The following is a 17,456-nucleotide window of genomic DNA, read 5'->3' on the forward strand; positions in this document are numbered from 1 at the left end:
AGTACTGTGTGGAAGACACAAGTTTCCCAACAGGAGACACAGAAGCTGACACCCCATCAGTGTAGATGCGTTAAGTCTACAGTCTTGACATCATGGGGGTTCCTGCTGGCAACTGTGCCTTCCTGAGAAAGAAACAAACTCAACGGTGAAACGCAGTGATGATAAACGTGATGACAGTTGTGGTTTAGGTGCTGAAAGACCACACACGGGGGAAGTGCCCTCCACTCTGACAGGTTGAAACTTGGTGCTACAAAGATGTTCTCCTATGCTTTTTCCTCCCCCAAAATTATGAAGAAAAGAGAAGAAAAATGCTCTAGCGAAACGTGTTTGACATAAATAAAAGTATTTAAAAATCAACTATTCAAATTACTTTTAAAAATTGTCATAAAGATACATTTGCAATCATGTAGCATTTAAAAAACCTAATCATATGTCACAAATCAAAGAACTAATACAGTTCCTGATTTACTCTGTGTTCTAAAAGTACGTATGTACATCGAACATTTGAAACCCGAAATGCATTTTCCTATAGAAATAATGCTTATACATAGAGTTTATCTCCCCAAGGCACCTTACATATGTCTATTCAACCTAAAATGCGTCTGGACTACAATACATTTGAAAGAAATAAAAATAATATTGTGGTCAAGAAACTCACTTATTTAAAACAAAACAGAGAAACCATAAAAAACATTATAATTTATCTTGATAATTGATTGTCTACAATTTATCCTTATTTTTATTTCCTGATATCCCTTCCTTCCAACAATGTTAAGGAGAAAACTGTCTTTTTTGGAGATATTATTAACATATAACATCGTACTAGTTTCAGGTGTATGACATAATTATTCAATATTTGTGAATATGACAAAATGACCATTGCAATAAGCCTAGTCAACACCGACCACCACTAGCTAGAAATTTTCTTCTCTTGTGATGAGAAACTTTAAGATCTAGTCTCTTGTCTCTACTCTTTTTACTTATTAGGGCCAGATGCTCTGAGATCCAGCATAGGCCCAGGCACAGGGATGCACATCAAAGTGCCGGGTCCACGTCACAGGGCGTGTGCGCTTCTGGGGATGCCCGTCCCGCCCCTCTTCTCTCCCTGCTGCCACTTGCTCGGCTCACACGAGTTTGCCCTCAAACTCAGAATCTGGGTTTAGAATTCGGGTTCCAGCTGTGTATTCTTGAGACTTTCATGACTCTGGTATCTCGCTTCTGAGGAGGTGACAAAAGGGATGTGACAGAGGAGGGGCATCTCTCCTTACCATGTCCCTTGACTAGTTGGATATCAGGCTATTCCCCAAAAAACTGTGGGCCAGGACTGAGGGGGGCACCACCTTATTTATCGTCACGACGATCCTTTGGGAAGGGGTCCACCTCACAGATGAGGAAACAGGGTCGGGGCAGGCCACATGGCCGGTGGCAGAGCCGGGGCTAGAAGCTAAGTCTGGCTCCGGAGCTGCTTCTGTCACACACCGTCCAGCAAAGAGGGTGCAGGGGTTGACTCTGACGCCTGCCCTCTGGGTGCACCCTTGTTCACAGAGGGAAGAGACCACAGTGCCAGGCACAGGCTGGGGCATGGAGGTGCTCCCTCCGACACTAGGGCGTAGCTTTTAGCTACCTTGTTGATCGTGTGGTTGGGAGAGGGGACCTCAGGGTGCAGGGAAGCAGAGGGATCCTGAGTACTCGCCTGCACTCAACGCGGAGCTTGTGGGGAAGAGAAGCAGCTCCTGAAGCAAAGGGAAGCGAGCAGGTGCAGAGCAAAGGGAAGGTGCTCGGGGTGGGGCGGGGGTGTGTGTGGCAGAGGCAGAGGAAGAAGGTCTGCAGACCCTGGGGCCTGAGCTCGAAATTAAACGTCCTATATCATCTGGGGAAATTTATGCTTGGCCCCAGGAACACCCAGGGACCCGGAGAGCCAGAGTCCCTTGTCCCCTCTCAGAAGAGTGAGAGCCAAGTGAGAACCCAGAGTTTATGGTCAACTCATGAAGCTCATGGTCACGAAGGGTTTTCACCCACTCACTCACTCACTGACAAATATCTGTTGCGTGTGTATATATGCCAGGCGCTGCTCTAGCTGCTTGGAATATGTCTGTGAACAAAGCAGACAAAATTTCTGCCTTCGAGCAATTCATGTTCTAGTGGTAGAAGACAAACCATAAGCACAGACAGAAACAGAAACAAAAAAACCCTCAAACAAGTAAATTGTATACCATGTCAGAAGGGGATCAGTGCTAATAACAGCAACGATGAACAGTCCACCAGGGCAAAGGGGGTTCAGAGATGTGGGGATGGATGGGGGCCTGGGGACAGGTGTGGATTGCAGTTTGACGGAAGATGCTCTGGAATGTTCAGGCGATGGTAGGTGGACCAGGAAGGAAAGTGTTGAGAGAGAAGGGTTCGTGGGTGGAGGGCAGGCACGAGAAGCACCTGCAGGCCTTTGTACCAACTTTCTACCTTCCTGTAGCAGAAAGGTGACAAGAATCTTTTAGAACTTCTCTGCTCTTCTCCTATCCCTAGTAATTTCTATGAGTCTGTCTAGACCCAACCGAGATCTTATTTCTTCGATAAAACTTTCATCTCTTCCGCTTCTCATCCCTAAATTTAATGGGTTTGGATGCAAGGCTGAACATCACAGTACCTGGTGATGGTGATAATGACAACCATGACGATACTAATGGTGTCTAATATTTACTAAGAACTTGCTGCATTATCTCACCTAAGCTCACCAATCCAACAAGGAGGTACTAAGCTTTCAGCCTTTATAAGAATAAAGAGATTGAGGCTTAGAGGGGTTAAGTCATTTGCTCTCACTCACATGGTCCTTACATGTCAAACTAAGCGTCTATAATCTCAATGTCCATGAACGCATTGCATCTGTGGCATAAATGACACTGGATCATAGTAGCTAAAAGCACGGACTCTAGAGCCAAACTGGGTTTGATCTCTACTCTGTTTCTGACCAGCTGGATAATTTTAGTCAATTTACTTAACCTCTCTGGGCCTCAGTTTTTTCCACCTGCAAAATGGCAATAATAATACTATCACCTTACAGATTTGCTAACTCTAAATATTTCAGTATTACTCAGTATTTGTATTGTACTATTTGTAGTTTTCTGCAGTATTATGTAGAACAAGGATTTGTAGTGCTTTTAGCATTACTTAAAATAGGAAGAGATGAATGCTATAAAAGTATTATTTAAAATGATAATAATATATATTTGTTTCTTGAAGATAAAGACTCTTATTCATGTGTAAGAGTATCAAACTCAATGTCCCATAACTGGATGACAAATATGCATGCAGAGGTTCATGTATCTAACTTTTGTTCTTGTTTTAGTGTTTAACCCTCTTGTTACGGATGCCCTTTTTTTCCTCTTCAAATGGCACAGAAACATACTTTATTGAAGATTCTTCTAAAGATTTCTACAAAGGACATGTCATTATAATTCTTCTAACCACTTAAAAGAATCCTCAAGTTGAGCTAAAATGACATTCACTTGATTGTAATAATTCAGTGTAAAGCAAGAATAGAGAAGAAATTAGAAAATCCTACCGTCTTTTCTATCCCAAATCCTAAGTTATAGCTGTGAATATATTGTATGCTTTAAACGCAGCTCTTTCTTGGAATAGGGTCTTACGATATGTAAACAGGAGAGGTTAAAACCATCAATTTATATTCTTGTACTATTTCCCTGAAACTATTGATCATGTGATCATAAAATGGATCACAGTGAAAGGAACTACCTTCTGCCTTACACTACTCTTTCCTAAGTTCCTCATGGGCAGGAATTGTGTTTGGGTTATTACTGTAACATCAAAACCCAGGACATAGTAGCTTCTCAATAAACATATGTTGGGTAGGTGGTTAAAAAAGTAATATTTTGAGTATTCTACTGGAATTTGAGAGTCTAAAAAGTTACGTCAAGTAAAAACCTAATCAGGGTTATACAGTTCAGCTTACATCAAATCAAATAAATTTAGACATAAAACTTGGCATTGTTTTCTGGTCTTTGGTAAAACCTAAGATACCATAAATAAGAAATGCCCTCTGGTTGCTGCCTTATGCGTAACGAGGTGTCAGTCATCATTACTGGCCCAACACGTGTTCATCATGACGCCACCAGGCAGCATGGACTCAGTTTTAGAGTCTTGAGGGCCATCAGAATTCAGCTAGTCCCTCTACAAGCATCTGAATCTACAGATGAGGAAAATGAGTCCCAGGAAGGTTAAGTGACTTGTCCAAGGGAATACGGGCCTTAGTCAGTTGGTGAGGCACCGCCGTGGCCCATGGCCCTAGGTTCCCGCCCCCTCTGCCATCGAGTGACTCTGAATGATGATGTTCGTTGGACGGGTCCTTAGACAAAAGCAAACAGAACAGTGACAGCGTCTCCATCATGTCTTAGTTATTTGGGGTTTTAACATGCGTTCTGTTGAATCAAAATTTTTTATCATTATTTTATTACATGTAAAGAATGTTTCTTTGGTGTAGATGTGCAAGAATCAGAGATCCTGAGTTTTTTTTTAATTTCGCAACTTACAGTTGTATGATTTTGGCCTGATGCCTCCCAGTTCACAGGGCACAAATTAAGGTCCTTAAAAGCTATAAAGGTATATTCAAATGTAAGGTATAACAATACTTATTGTATTATTAAATGGAAGCAAGAGTAATAATCAAAAAGTGAGGGTATTCCTAATTAAGTCTAATTTTTTGGAAGTTCCATTTTTAATTATTATTCTCTATTAGATTAAGTGTGAAGATTCATGAAATGTACTAATGAAAAGAAAGGCAATTGTTAAAATCTGTTTCTGGGTCACTTTCCTTTCCTCATCTATAACTAAATTCAGTTAGAGCAACTCCCTGAAGACACTCATAAATAAAACTTTTCTGAAGATACTACAATTCTAATAAAGTGGAAAATTAACATGCTAATAAAATGAAAATATAGTCTGCTTTGGGGAAAATGTAATAAATTCTACCACATAATGTTTTAATTATAATTAACACTGATATCATAAGAATATTTCCGTCTATATTTTGGTTGCCTATCCAGATGGCTTAATGTGAAATGCAAATCTCCATCATCTTGTTTCCTCATAATTTTGGGAAGGAAAAAATTAAATTTAAACAGAATCTACCTAAATAAGAAATGTTCACATACGGTGAAGATGGATGCATACAACTAAGATATATTTACCCTTTTGTTTATTATTGATATTTATGTATATGACTATAGCCATTAAATAGACTCACTAAGTATTTCAGTACATGGGTACATTTCATTCATTTAAATAAAGAACATCTTTGAAAAGCACAGATGATAAAGGATGTTATAAAGCAAACAAAAATGATAAGTGATGCACTGAATTTATAGGTGGTTCTACATTAACTCTGCATCTACATGGCAAGTATCATGAATTCTGGAAGTGAAAAAGTGGGTAATTTCTTTATCTCATAAATATTTTCAATGGAGAAAGAAGATTCATCCACTTTGAATAAAACGAAACCACTTGATATTTAAGGATAAAGATTCCTATAGGCAAGTAGCTGCTTCCAAGTTGCAAAAGAAATTAGAACTAGATTAGCAGAATAATTCAGGAATTAATTTTAAACACAGTGGGATACTGTAATTTAAACTGCTGGAAAATAACGTTATTTTATCAAATATTTTCCATTTTATTTAAGTCACATCAATAAATTGCCTCCTTAAAAGTATCATGTACACTGATGCAAAAGCATTCTTAATCAAAACAATGGAGTCAGTAACTTCAAGCCAATGAAGTACTAACATGCATCTCAAAATGTACCAAGTAAGAACTATTACCTCACATTTACTAGAATGGTCACTATCAAAACATTATTTTAATTTAAAAAGAATATGTTGCGTTTTCTTGAAAAAATATTTACCAAAAAGTTGAAAGATGATGATAATAATATTAATAATAACAGTAATTTATGCTTGCCTTTCACACGTAAGGATTATTCATTCAATTGTGAGCACTAAACTCAGAACCTCAATGCTTCAGGGGTCCATTAAAATACAGTTTTTCTAACTTGCCACTCACAAATTTTGGTTAATTTGAAGCCATAAGTAACTCTCAATTTTACTAAAATTCATAACAGAGTTAGGTGCACACAGGTTCAAAAAAGTTACTATTTATAAATTAAAATAATGCCATTTACAAAGAAATACTTTGTTATTGGAGTGATGATTCTTAAAATTTTCAGTATTTTTAAAATTTTGCAAGAAAATTTTCACTAGAATTTTAAAGACACAAACATTCCTTGGGGTTACAAACTTAGGTATTTTTTCCTCATCGTTGTTTTACAAAATCCTACAACTTCTAGGAAAATTCCTCCATCTAGAGAAACATGCTTCCATGTTAATTCCAAATAAAGCTATTGTACCACTTGAGATGACATCAAGATTTCGTACTGTTGAAATTAAATTATGGAGAAATGGTACATTAAAAATTGTGTCTGTGTGTGAACCCACTCACTGTGTGAAAAAAGACGGCAACTCAATGCTTTCCAACTTACTAGAGAGCTCTCTTAAGCAAATATTTACTTATTGTATTACTATGCTAGTTTCAAAATAATCAAATATGCCTTGATACCGGACATCCAAAGGCGATTATATAAATTGTCACTGATTTTAGAATATTTTTTTTTTAGCAACCAGTGACCCAGGGCAAAAGTCACCTGATGGCAAAATTCTTATGAACATTCACTGTCTCCAAATCTGATACCATGTTCACCTCATTTGTGAATTGGCAGAAACTTCTGAATGAGTAAATAAAGCTAATAGGAGGTGAAATGCAAGTGTTGTGTTCCTGAGCGGTTGCCATGGTTACCTATGAATTTAGCATCAGCTGATGCAGTAATTTCTCTCTCATTTTTATGGGCACTTATTACTCATATATTTTAATAATAAAAACTTACTGTAAATAACATTCTGTTCCCAACAGTAATAAATCATAGTATCAAGCCATTTAAAATGTATTTCCTTTCATTGAACACAGAATTTACTTATAAATAAATCATAATAAAAAGTAAAATGTATGTTCAGAATTATGTATTAGGAAGAGTTTCCTTTAATAATCTTATCTAAAAGGACTATTTCTGCTTCTAAAATCTACCTTTAAAATTATATATAAAATCTATGAAATCAAATAACATAATTCACATGTTATTAAAAGACAACTAATCTTCAACTAATCTTCATCTCACGTACTTGTAAGAGCTAAAACTATTATTTGGATTTCCATGTTGCTTTTCCTAAACCCAGATAAACTTACATTTATATTCACTACAGAGACCATCATACTTAATCGTCTTATACTCTAGCAATCATTACATAAGACGAAATCCAGAATAGTCTTTTATAAGAGGAAATTCTAAGTTCCTTGATGGCCATGACACTGCATTTCTTAAACACTGTTGTGACTCTAGCCATTAGAATAGTGCACACAGTAAATGCACAAAAAATTTTTGCTGAATGAATGAGTAGCAATGTGGATGCACATTTTAAAATTTTATTTATACTATTATTTTATATTCTTATTTGAAAAGACTTTAAGTTTATAATAATTTTTAGATTGGAGATTTTACTAATTTTTCTAGTCCCATAAATTCTATCCTAGAAATCAGTTAGCAGTAGAAGGAACTAGATTTAAATTCCAAATACGTAAGTCATATTAAGAGGTAAAGGTCTTAAAGATTAAAGCGTAATAAAATATTCAAAAAGCCTCCATAAAGTACCACCTTGGGGTCCAACATTTGTAAGATGACTTATTAATCTTTTCTGAGTGACGGCGTTTAGTTTTTCTTTCAAATTGAAATATACTGAATAAAATGTCACCCATGTGTTGACTGAATTTCTGCTTCACCAGAAGAGAAGCAGCCAAAACTCCCATAACCTTTTGTAGCCAGTTGGGAAACGACATGGCCTATGTATAACGGCCATCACAAAAGAGGAGAACTGAGTGAACAACGCCCAAGAAGGAAAACAAAGCAATGGCACTTGTGGCACTTGTGACATCACAGCATGAAGTAGATTCAAAGCACTGATGTTATTTTTAAAAACCTACCTTGTTGACTGACCCTAGCCCTGGACAATATTTGGCTTAAAAACACAATATTCATAAAATAGATAAGAACCAGGTATTCTGTCTTAAATCAGGGAATATGCCCCAAAGCCTAAACTTCATTATTAACAAAACAAGACGATGAAGGTCAGATCATCAACCAGTATAACAAAAGAATAGGCTCTGTGATAGATTTTAATACATTTTAAAGCACCTGAGAATTTTAATGTAGTCAAGCGTAGACAAAATCAATAGTTAAATACGTTTCTAGAAAATCGAAACCCTAAGACAAATGCTCATTAAGAGAGAACTCTCCCACCGGACCCGACTTTATTGTGTTTAAACCATGCCCTGTGCATGCTACCTTCACTTCAGGAAACATTCTAAGGTGCTTTATCAGAGGTGGATGCATTTAGTTTTGGAATCACCACCTCTTGCGCTCTGGCCCCTAAAAGGAAGGCATCGTGACCACATGGCTCTTGGCTACCCTCCACTTGGTGGCCTGCCAGCCTCTGGAAGCCACTTGTCTGTGGGGAGGAAGTGACTAGTACCTGTCATTCTCCGGAGATGCATGCTGGATTTGAATCCTGGGGCTAGGAGGCCGTCTCCTATCTAGAGAGGGGGACCATCTACCCCTGTTTGCCCAATGAACAAGACAGGAAAAAACAAGACATTTAGTAACTCCTAAAATAAAAGAATATATGGAACAAGAGAACTGGAAAAGCACCCCAAAAAGTCAAAGTGTAGATTCTTTGCTCCATAATTTACTCTTTTTGCAGGCCTTGGAAAGATAAAGGACAATATTGTAAGAAAATAAAACTTGTAGCCTTACATGTGAATAGAGAAACAACTTTTTTGGGAAGATGTTTGAAATCTCCTGTGTAATTTTGTTCCTTTAAATGTGGTGTGTGTCTGCAAAACTATACGTACACATAAATACATATATATAACTTTACAAAGATGCATCCTTAAGCATCAGGCAGATGTCTGAATAAAATAGATTTCAGACGCCACCAATGCTTATTTGATACTAGGTCTTGAAATTACTGGATAAAGTGGCAAAGATGAGGTGTGTGAATTTAATACAAAGCAGAAGCATAGTTTAAGTGGAAGAAATAAAACTCTCTAGTGTGGAAACAATAACATGAAGAAATAATTCATGGAAATACTACCAGTGAAGTCCTAACAAGTTTTCTGGGGGAAAACTGCAGGGTTAGTAACTGAAATGAAAAAATTGTGAGCAAAATCCACTGATGGATAAAAGTGGGAAATACAGATAAATGCCATGGTAAAATAGCATTACCTTCAAAAAATCTTGCTAATCTTTACTTGCAAAGGTATCTCTCCATGGGGTAAACAGTTGTTTTCTTATTTCAGCATTTACAAGAATACTGTTTTTATGATTAACAGGTAAATAAAAGTTTGAAACTTGGTTCATTCTTTTGTTTAACTATCTTGAGATTCTGTCTCTGCATAACCACAAATTACAGACACCCGGGCAAATACTGAAAAGAGGCAGTAAGGGACTGGACAGCCCAAATTTGGAAATTTTAATATATTAGATACGAACATTTTAAGCAGGATAATTTCTCTGCATATTGGCTTCTTCATATGCAACAAGGGATCACTGAATGGGGTTTAAGACTCGTCTAACTATACGATTTTATAATAATCCAAAGAAGACCAGTCGCAACATTTTTTTAAAAGCCGTCTTCTTTTGCCGTTAACTTGGCTTCGTGGATTTATTAGACAATCTGGACAAAAGCAGCAGAGGGCTATCAGCATGTGACCAGGATACTTTTCGTCAGCAGGTGTTCTTCTCTAAAAGCCCTTGGGAAACCTGTCTGTCATCACTCAGCCTTGGATGGATTGAAGGAGGGCTCTGAGGAAGCCGTGAGGCAAATAAAGATACTGGAAAGCAGAATTTGGGCAGAAGAGAAAACTGTGTGGCATGTCCTCTGGAATGTGTTATGTGTTTGTGAACTTAAAAACAAATTTGCATTCATTTCAAATTATTGAATTATTTGAAATGATTATATAGTTGGTCAATCCAATCGGAATGCTTGAAAATGTATCTTTGCACTTTACTGGCTTTTGTTCTGCAGACACAATAAAGAAAAACATTTCTAAAATAGTTGAAAACAATTATAGCTAGTGTTTTCCACATGAAATTGTACTCAGTCATGAGAAAACTTAAGGTGTTCTTTAAAAATACAAATATAGAGTCAATATGTTTTTCTTTAAATATTTTTGAAGGAATAAGTAATATTCACTTGACAAGATTACGAATAACCTTGCTTCTTGAGGCAAAATTCCAGTCCTTGTGTTTATTTAAACACAAAAAGTAAAGAAAAATGCTATAATTATGAAACATGCAGTGAAAGCCATGAAAGAGAGAGGTGTACGTTTAGAAACAAGGCATTGTGAATGCAAGCTATTAAAAGGTAAACTTTTAGAAATATTCAGCATCATACATGTATACCTGTGCACTCAAAGTCCTTCTGAATAGGCTGATATGTAGTCCCAATAACATAAATGTTTGCTTTACCCTCATATCTTGGATATGATGAGAGTAGGATCAACTTATACCCAATTTTTGTCCAAAGAACAGACATTACATAAGCTTTAATATCATGCATTTGTGAGCTTGAAATATACTAACGTTTTATATGTTTTTAAAACGTGTCCAACTTCTTTCTCTGTTTCTCCTATCACACAGAAGGACCAAAATTAGAATCTTCATTCCCTTATTATTGAGCAAAACACACACCTTCCACGTCCGTTTTCATGCTAGAAGCGAACATGGCAGGCTACACTGGAGTCATTAATCACGAAACTGAACTAAAACAGCCCCTTCTTGATTTTTCTTCCCAACTGTCTTGCCTGCAGGTTACCTTAGTTGCATTATTAGTGCTTTAATCTCAGGTATTCTAAACTCATTGATTCAGGAACATCTATTTTTTGGGAGCCCATCCTTTTCTCTGTGCTCAGAATAGGAGGGCAAGGGTCACTCTGGTGGCTGTGGAACTGAAGGAACAGGCTGGGGTCTCCCCAAATAAGGGGCTACAGCGTCTTGTTTTGCTTTGTTTGGGCAGTTACATCAACTACACCCAGCACAGAATAAGTAATGAATAAATATTTGCAAATATTTAAGTAAATAATAAGAGGATAAGATTTGAGGTTTGGGGGTAATACTGGTAAGAAATAATAAGAAACTTAACTAAGAAATCAACAGCGATAAGGGGACCCACCAAGGAGATACAAGGACATACAACTGACAGTCCTCAGCAAACAATGAAATGGTTCTTACATTGGGGCTCTTCCCCCAGCAAGGATATACCTTACAACAAAAGTGCGTGTGTTTAAATGTGTCATTCGTATGTATGCTTGCATATTTACACATCTCTCAGTGGTGCATATGTCCTGGCAGAGCACGGCTAAGCAGCTTAACTATCTAAAAGAGAGATTATATGGAAATGTGAATCATTCATTCCCTAAATAGCACACACAAAAAATATCTGTGAAGTTCTGTCATATCAGACACCAAACCTGAACAGACTAGAGATCTGATTGTACAGTACATATTTTTATTGTCTCTTCCCATTATTCATTTAGTCCTTTGAAACATTTTCCCCAATCCTATTTTAAATGAAAATTAATATAGGTGCTTATACTGTGGAACAAAGTTTATTTATTTCAATTCGAGTTACAGTTGTTAAGTTTTAGGTAGGGACTTCCTTTCTCTTAGGCCTCGTGTTTCCATGTGGAGGGAAATTCCTTCAAGTCCTACTTCGGGCCTCTCTCCACCCCAAGGAGGGAGGAGGGGGACTTTGTGTTAAAGAATCAAGCACTGATGACTTTTAGCCCTCTCTGGATTCCTCCTTCCGAATCAGTCTGCCTGCAAACAGCAAACACCACAGCAAATACACCCGCACAACAGCCTTCCGAAGGCAGAAGCCTCTCGTGGTTCAGAAAGCGTGGCAGCCTGTCGGTGCGTCACCAGCAAGCTTACAACCTGAAGTCCAGCTCCTGAACTTGTTCACTGTATTTATGGTGATCATTAGATCTCCCACCTTGCAGTTCTTGGGTCTAGCTCACAATTGGCCACAGATTTGGGAGCAGAAAATAGGGGGTGTTTTTTAAGTTCCCCCAAAGCCCCAGATGGAACATTTACTAAGTAAAAAATAATAATGCTATCGCAAGAGATGGCAAGGCCAAATATGATCCCTGACCTCCAGGAGTGCAATCTAGGGGAAGAAGCAAGCATGGCTAAGTGAAATAGAACGTATGTAATATTACACGGGCCCAGAAAAGAGAGTTAATAATTCTGCCTGGCAAGGAAAGGCAAGCATGTGTGGGAGAGGTTAAGAGAAGTTTTATAGACGAAATGGTTATTTGACCTCCTGTTTTGAAGAATGAGGAGAATTTTTAGGCAGACAACAAAGGAAAAAGGGTATTTCAATTTTAATGGGAAAAAGACTTGAGACAAAAACTAACAGAACGATTAATAGAGCTTATGAGAAATTAACGGGGCAAGAATGGCACCAGAAGTGGGGATGGGCTATAGTATAATGAAGGGGGCGGGGATCTGTTTTGGAGATTCTCGAAGGAGAACCGATAGGACTTCTTGTCTCATCAAATGAGACGAAGGAGCAGGAGAAGTATTTCCAGATTATGTGGATGGTTATATGTCAAAGCTGTCAAAGTAGAGGGACATTTCTGAAGAGAAAGCATTTTGCTGGCAGAGGATGTGAGGGAGACAGTGCATTTGATTTAGACTTTTGATGCACACAGGGCCTACCAACCACCGAGAAATTTAGGCCTGGTTTACATGGGAGGGTCTGGCATGACCAGTTACAGTGGAGTGTTGTCTTTATATGTATTAGTGTGGAAACTTTTTTTTAAAGTTTATTTATTTATTTTTGGCTGCGTTAGGTCTTCCTTGCTGCGCGTGGGCTTTCTCTAGTTGTGTCGAGCGGGGGCTACTCTTCGTTGTGGTGCATGGGCTTCTCACTGCGGTGGCTTCTCTTGTTGTGGAGCACGGGCTCTAGGCGCGTGGGCTTCAGTAGTTGTGGCACGCGGGCTCAGCAGCTGTGGCACGTGGGCTCAGTAGTCGTGGCTCAAGGGCTCAGTAGTTGTGGTGCAAGGGCTTAGTTGCTCCACATCATGTGGGATCTTCCCGGACCAGGGCTTGAACCCGTGTCCCCTGCATTGGCAGGCGGATTCTTAACCACTGCGTGACCAGGGACGTCCCAGTGTGGAAACTTTTGATTGGCAGACATATAATTTCAGGGATGGGATGGGCGGGGCAAAAGAGGAAAGCTGAGGGGGAGACAGGGAGGAAAAGCAGCCTGTAAAGGAGACTGTCTTAGCACAGAGGTGTTAGGGAATTTGTAGAGGATGCTGAAGAAAGGAGAGGTTAGATTTCTGGAAGAGGTCAAGGAAGAAGATAAAACATCCGAGGAAAGGAATCATTCTCCAGTGGCTCTAGAAATCAGTGTTTCTGAACACGTAAGCAACATTCTGTTGTAAAACCCGGGAAAGGAAAGGTTAACAGCAGGCCTGTAACTCACTCCTTCCGGATCAGGGAACAAGGGGGAACCGATGACCTCAAGCTGACCTTGACACAGATGAAGGAAAGTACAGTGACCTTGACCAGACCTCCTTGTAAGCATGCAGTGGTATTTGCTAGAGAAAAGATAAAAGAGAGTCCTTATCTATTCAATGTCTTCAGCAGGATACAACTAGTCTTTCTAGATCTTTCACTGTAAACGAACTCCAAATTTCCTGACTTATGGGTCACGACTGGATGGGGCAACGGGGTAACCCCTACGTATTTTTGCTAGTTGTGTAATCAACAGAATATATTATATAATGGAGATGCTCAAACACAGAAATTACTTCCTTTACAAACAGTGTCTCCACGTGCCTGTCTCAAAATTCATCTGTTAACCTGGGCCAAACCATCCTCATAAGGGAGAAAAGGTCGGCCTGATGGTTTTGGGGTCCTTTGGGAAAACAACATGTTAACTGTGCCTGGTGCTTCTTTATCTTGGAATCATCAGTGAAGTGTGGTGTGGGGTACTGAGTCTGCTTTAACAATTTCATCCTTTGTACTAACACAGAACTTCCTTTGCTTTCAGAGTTAGTGAGGATACTCCAGAAAAGGGCATTAAGTAGGTATAACAGCATATACATGTTCATCAAGATGGTTTAGAATCAGCAAATTGTTTGACCTCGATAGGTTACAAGGCTGTGGAAATACTGATATGTCACCATCTCAAGAATATAAAGTTATGTCTTTAACAACTTTTCTATAATATCTTATCTACTAGGTATATGTCAGGCATTGATCAGCTCTCTGGTCTGTCACAAGAACTAAGTAACCTGGAAAACCCTCAAAGCTTCCCCAGTTCCTACTTTCCTCACGTCCTGTCTGGGGACTTACAGGTGCATCTTCCAAAGAGCACAAAGCCCCCACTGCTGGTCCTGCTCTGTCCTGTTTCGAAGTTGCTCAGAGGTCTGTGCCCAGAAGGACGGCATCCTCCACACCAAGACACACCTACAGCATCTGTAAATTTCCTGATGAGAACTCATCTCACTTTATTTTCTTCTTGACAAAAAATTGACCCCAATAAGTTAAAGAGCATTAGTAATACCGATTCCAGTCCCCTTTCATTTCTTTTCAAGGGGAAATTTCGTTTTTATTCAATAGATAGAGTGAATGTAGGTTTCAATCATATTTTCTCTTCTTCTATCAAAAGTACGTATCATAAGTGAGTGCACTCAGACTTCACTATGACCTGTAAAAGAATCGCGGCCAGATTATCTGTCTACAGGTTGGCCTGTTCTAAGGGTATTATCAGAGATGAAATTCACCAATACATGGATCTGTAAATTCTCTGGCTTCAGCGCAACAAGAAAACACGTGCTCGACAGGCTTCAGCAACAGAATAAAACTGTACTGTCCAATGTAGTAGCCACACGGGGCCAAGGAGCACTGCGAAAAAAGGAATGCAAAGTATCTCCCTAACAGTTTTTAATTGATTATATGTTAAAATGATAATATTTCAGATATATACTAACGTATTAAAGTTAATTTCATATTTTAATATGGCAAGCAGAAAATTTAAAATTATGCATGTGGCTCGAACTGTATTTCTATTAGACAGAACCAATATAGATGATATTTAAGATGTTAGGGTATTGTTGTAGTCAGAAGATTCCGCTGACTTCATTCTATCCTTGTTTTAACACTAACCAGAAACATATAAGGAAATAATAATAAGTAAAAAAATATAAAAATATTTTTTCTTGCTAGTCTTGTATATATTTTGGGGGGGTAATATACAACAAACGAGAATAATGAAACAATTTCAATTGCGATTTTAGAAGAGCCCATTCAACTAAAGAAGAGCCCATTTCAACTAAAATTTCTTCTACAAATGTAAAGAAATACAAAAAGTTAGATTCCATTGTTTTCTATTACAAATTCTGCAAATACAAAAGAATACAAAATTAAAAAGTAGATTTTTTTAGTAGAATCTTATGAAGACACTAAAAAATGAACATGTCTACCTGTGCCAATCATTAAATTCCAGAAATAAATATCTCATAAATAAATGAGTAGAATCAGACTAGAAAGTTTGCTAAAGGAAAGCTTTAAGCAGCCTCTGAAGAAGAGGAAAAGTGGGTTACATTAACACAACTAAACTTTTTTCTTCAGGATTTGTCAAGAGGTAGTATGCAAATTTCCAGTGAATAACTTCTAATTGAAAAGAGATAACAATTATAACCAAGACTATCAATTATAACCAAGTTTACTGGGATAGAAAGTTCCACCACAATGGAAAAATTAGCTGCTCACAATTAGGAGACAGCGTAGTACATGATCACTGAATTAAAGTCAGAATTATTTATTAATCAGTCAATTTAAAGTGCTCAGCAAAATTACGTATGTGTGTATATAATGTGCCTTTATTTTTGTAAGGCATCAGGAAATCTATGATAAACATACTATTTTTTGTTGAAATATAATTTAAGGCAAAACGATCTATATCAAAGAGAAAGTTGATTTAAAAAAAAAAACAAATATAGATGCACAAGGGAAGTATTCTATCTAAATAAGATTCTTGTTTTGCGTTTATGGAAGATTGTAGTTGAACCCATAAATACTATTTATCAGCGGAAGTACTAGGAAAGTGATCTTCCCCTTCAGATAACTCACTGGCCCTCACAACCATATCAGCGTACTGAAGGCTCCCTGAGTAGGTGTAAAGAAAACCACTGAACAGCAACAAAAGGGGAAAAGCAGCAGCGAGCAGCAGTTACAAATCACGTCACGCCATTTGCAACAGCATTCACGGAAATATGTGTATGTGCTCCCTCTGGCTCCGCCACATACACACATCTCTACACAGGCGTGTACGGAAGGGAGGGGAAATGCAGACAGTCGGCAAGTGAACGTGGATGAATAAGCTGTGAGACTCAGTGACACAAAACAAAGTGATAGGGAAAAAAATGACTGTACAAAATGACAGGAAATTAAGAAAGTCTTTATACCTTTCTCGTTCTGGTGAATGCAAACTAGCATCTGGTCTCAAGCAGTTGGTACTAGCACTCCTCGCCCTGTCAAGGGAGGGCTGCAGGTCACTAGTGCCAGCGCATTGCATCCAGGGTGGAGGAGAAAGACAGAGAAAACAGAGAGAGGAAGACCAGTTAGAGAGGAAAGCATCGAGTCCTGTCCCCTTTACACAAAGTGCAGAATCACTGCGAGTCGGTTCATAAGGGTGTGAGCGCTGACAGGATGGCCGTGCACAGTTTTGTTTAGAAAATGACACTAAACAAAGATTATGCTTGAATTGCTTTGCATAATTTTTTTAAAAGGGTCTCAGACTGAAAAAAATGAGGCTAAGTCACACCTACTTATGAAAAAACTGGATACAGAAAGCACTGAAACAAAATGCCTAACACTTCATTACCAAGGACAGATGCCACACCAAAACAAAATGAAGGACAGCAGAGGAGGAAAATTTTACAACTCAGCTATTTTGGTTCAAACACTAGACAGGGGAGGTGGACGGTATGATGTCCAAACGTCCTTACCTAACCAGAATCTCATCAGTAAACCTCAGTGCTCTCGAGTGAAAGCATTCATGGTGAAGGGGTTTGGTTTTAGTATGTGCAGGCAGAATTGAGCTCCACAAAGTAAAATTGTCCAAAAATAAAATAATATAAAATCAATTCTCATAATTGAAATCAACAAGTAAAACAACAAATAAATGACAAAGAAGACAACGACTAGAGATCTGATATTTGAGTAAGTAGATTTCATTTAGAGAAATATTCTAGCATAGGTTTTATAATTA

General features: G+C 38.2%; 1 protein-coding gene across 34 annotated transcripts in view; it reads right to left on the reverse strand.

Moving 5' to 3' along the window:
- RIMS1 (regulating synaptic membrane exocytosis 1) overlaps positions 1-17,456 on the reverse strand; it is a 463,443-nt gene that overhangs the window by 118,930 nt on the left and 327,057 nt on the right. For 19 of the 34 annotated variants that reach the window (XM_082474132.1, XM_082474131.1, XM_082474116.1 and 16 more), the window contains one exon: positions 16,651-16,740. The exons of 9 other annotated variants lie outside the window; for them this stretch is intronic. In XM_082474132.1, the coding sequence (XP_082330258.1) occupies positions 16,651-16,740 (90 nt within the window). Of the gene's footprint in view, positions 1-8,639; positions 8,724-16,650; positions 16,741-17,456 lie in introns of all 34 variants that reach the window. 6 more of the 34 variants (XM_082474094.1, XM_082474096.1, XM_082474099.1 and 3 more) reach the window with 1 other exon arrangement.

Source organism: Balaenoptera physalus (genome assembly GCF_965194825.1).
Source record: "Balaenoptera physalus genome assembly, chromosome: 9".
Classification (NCBI taxonomy): domain Eukaryota; kingdom Metazoa; phylum Chordata; class Mammalia; order Artiodactyla; family Balaenopteridae; genus Balaenoptera; species Balaenoptera physalus.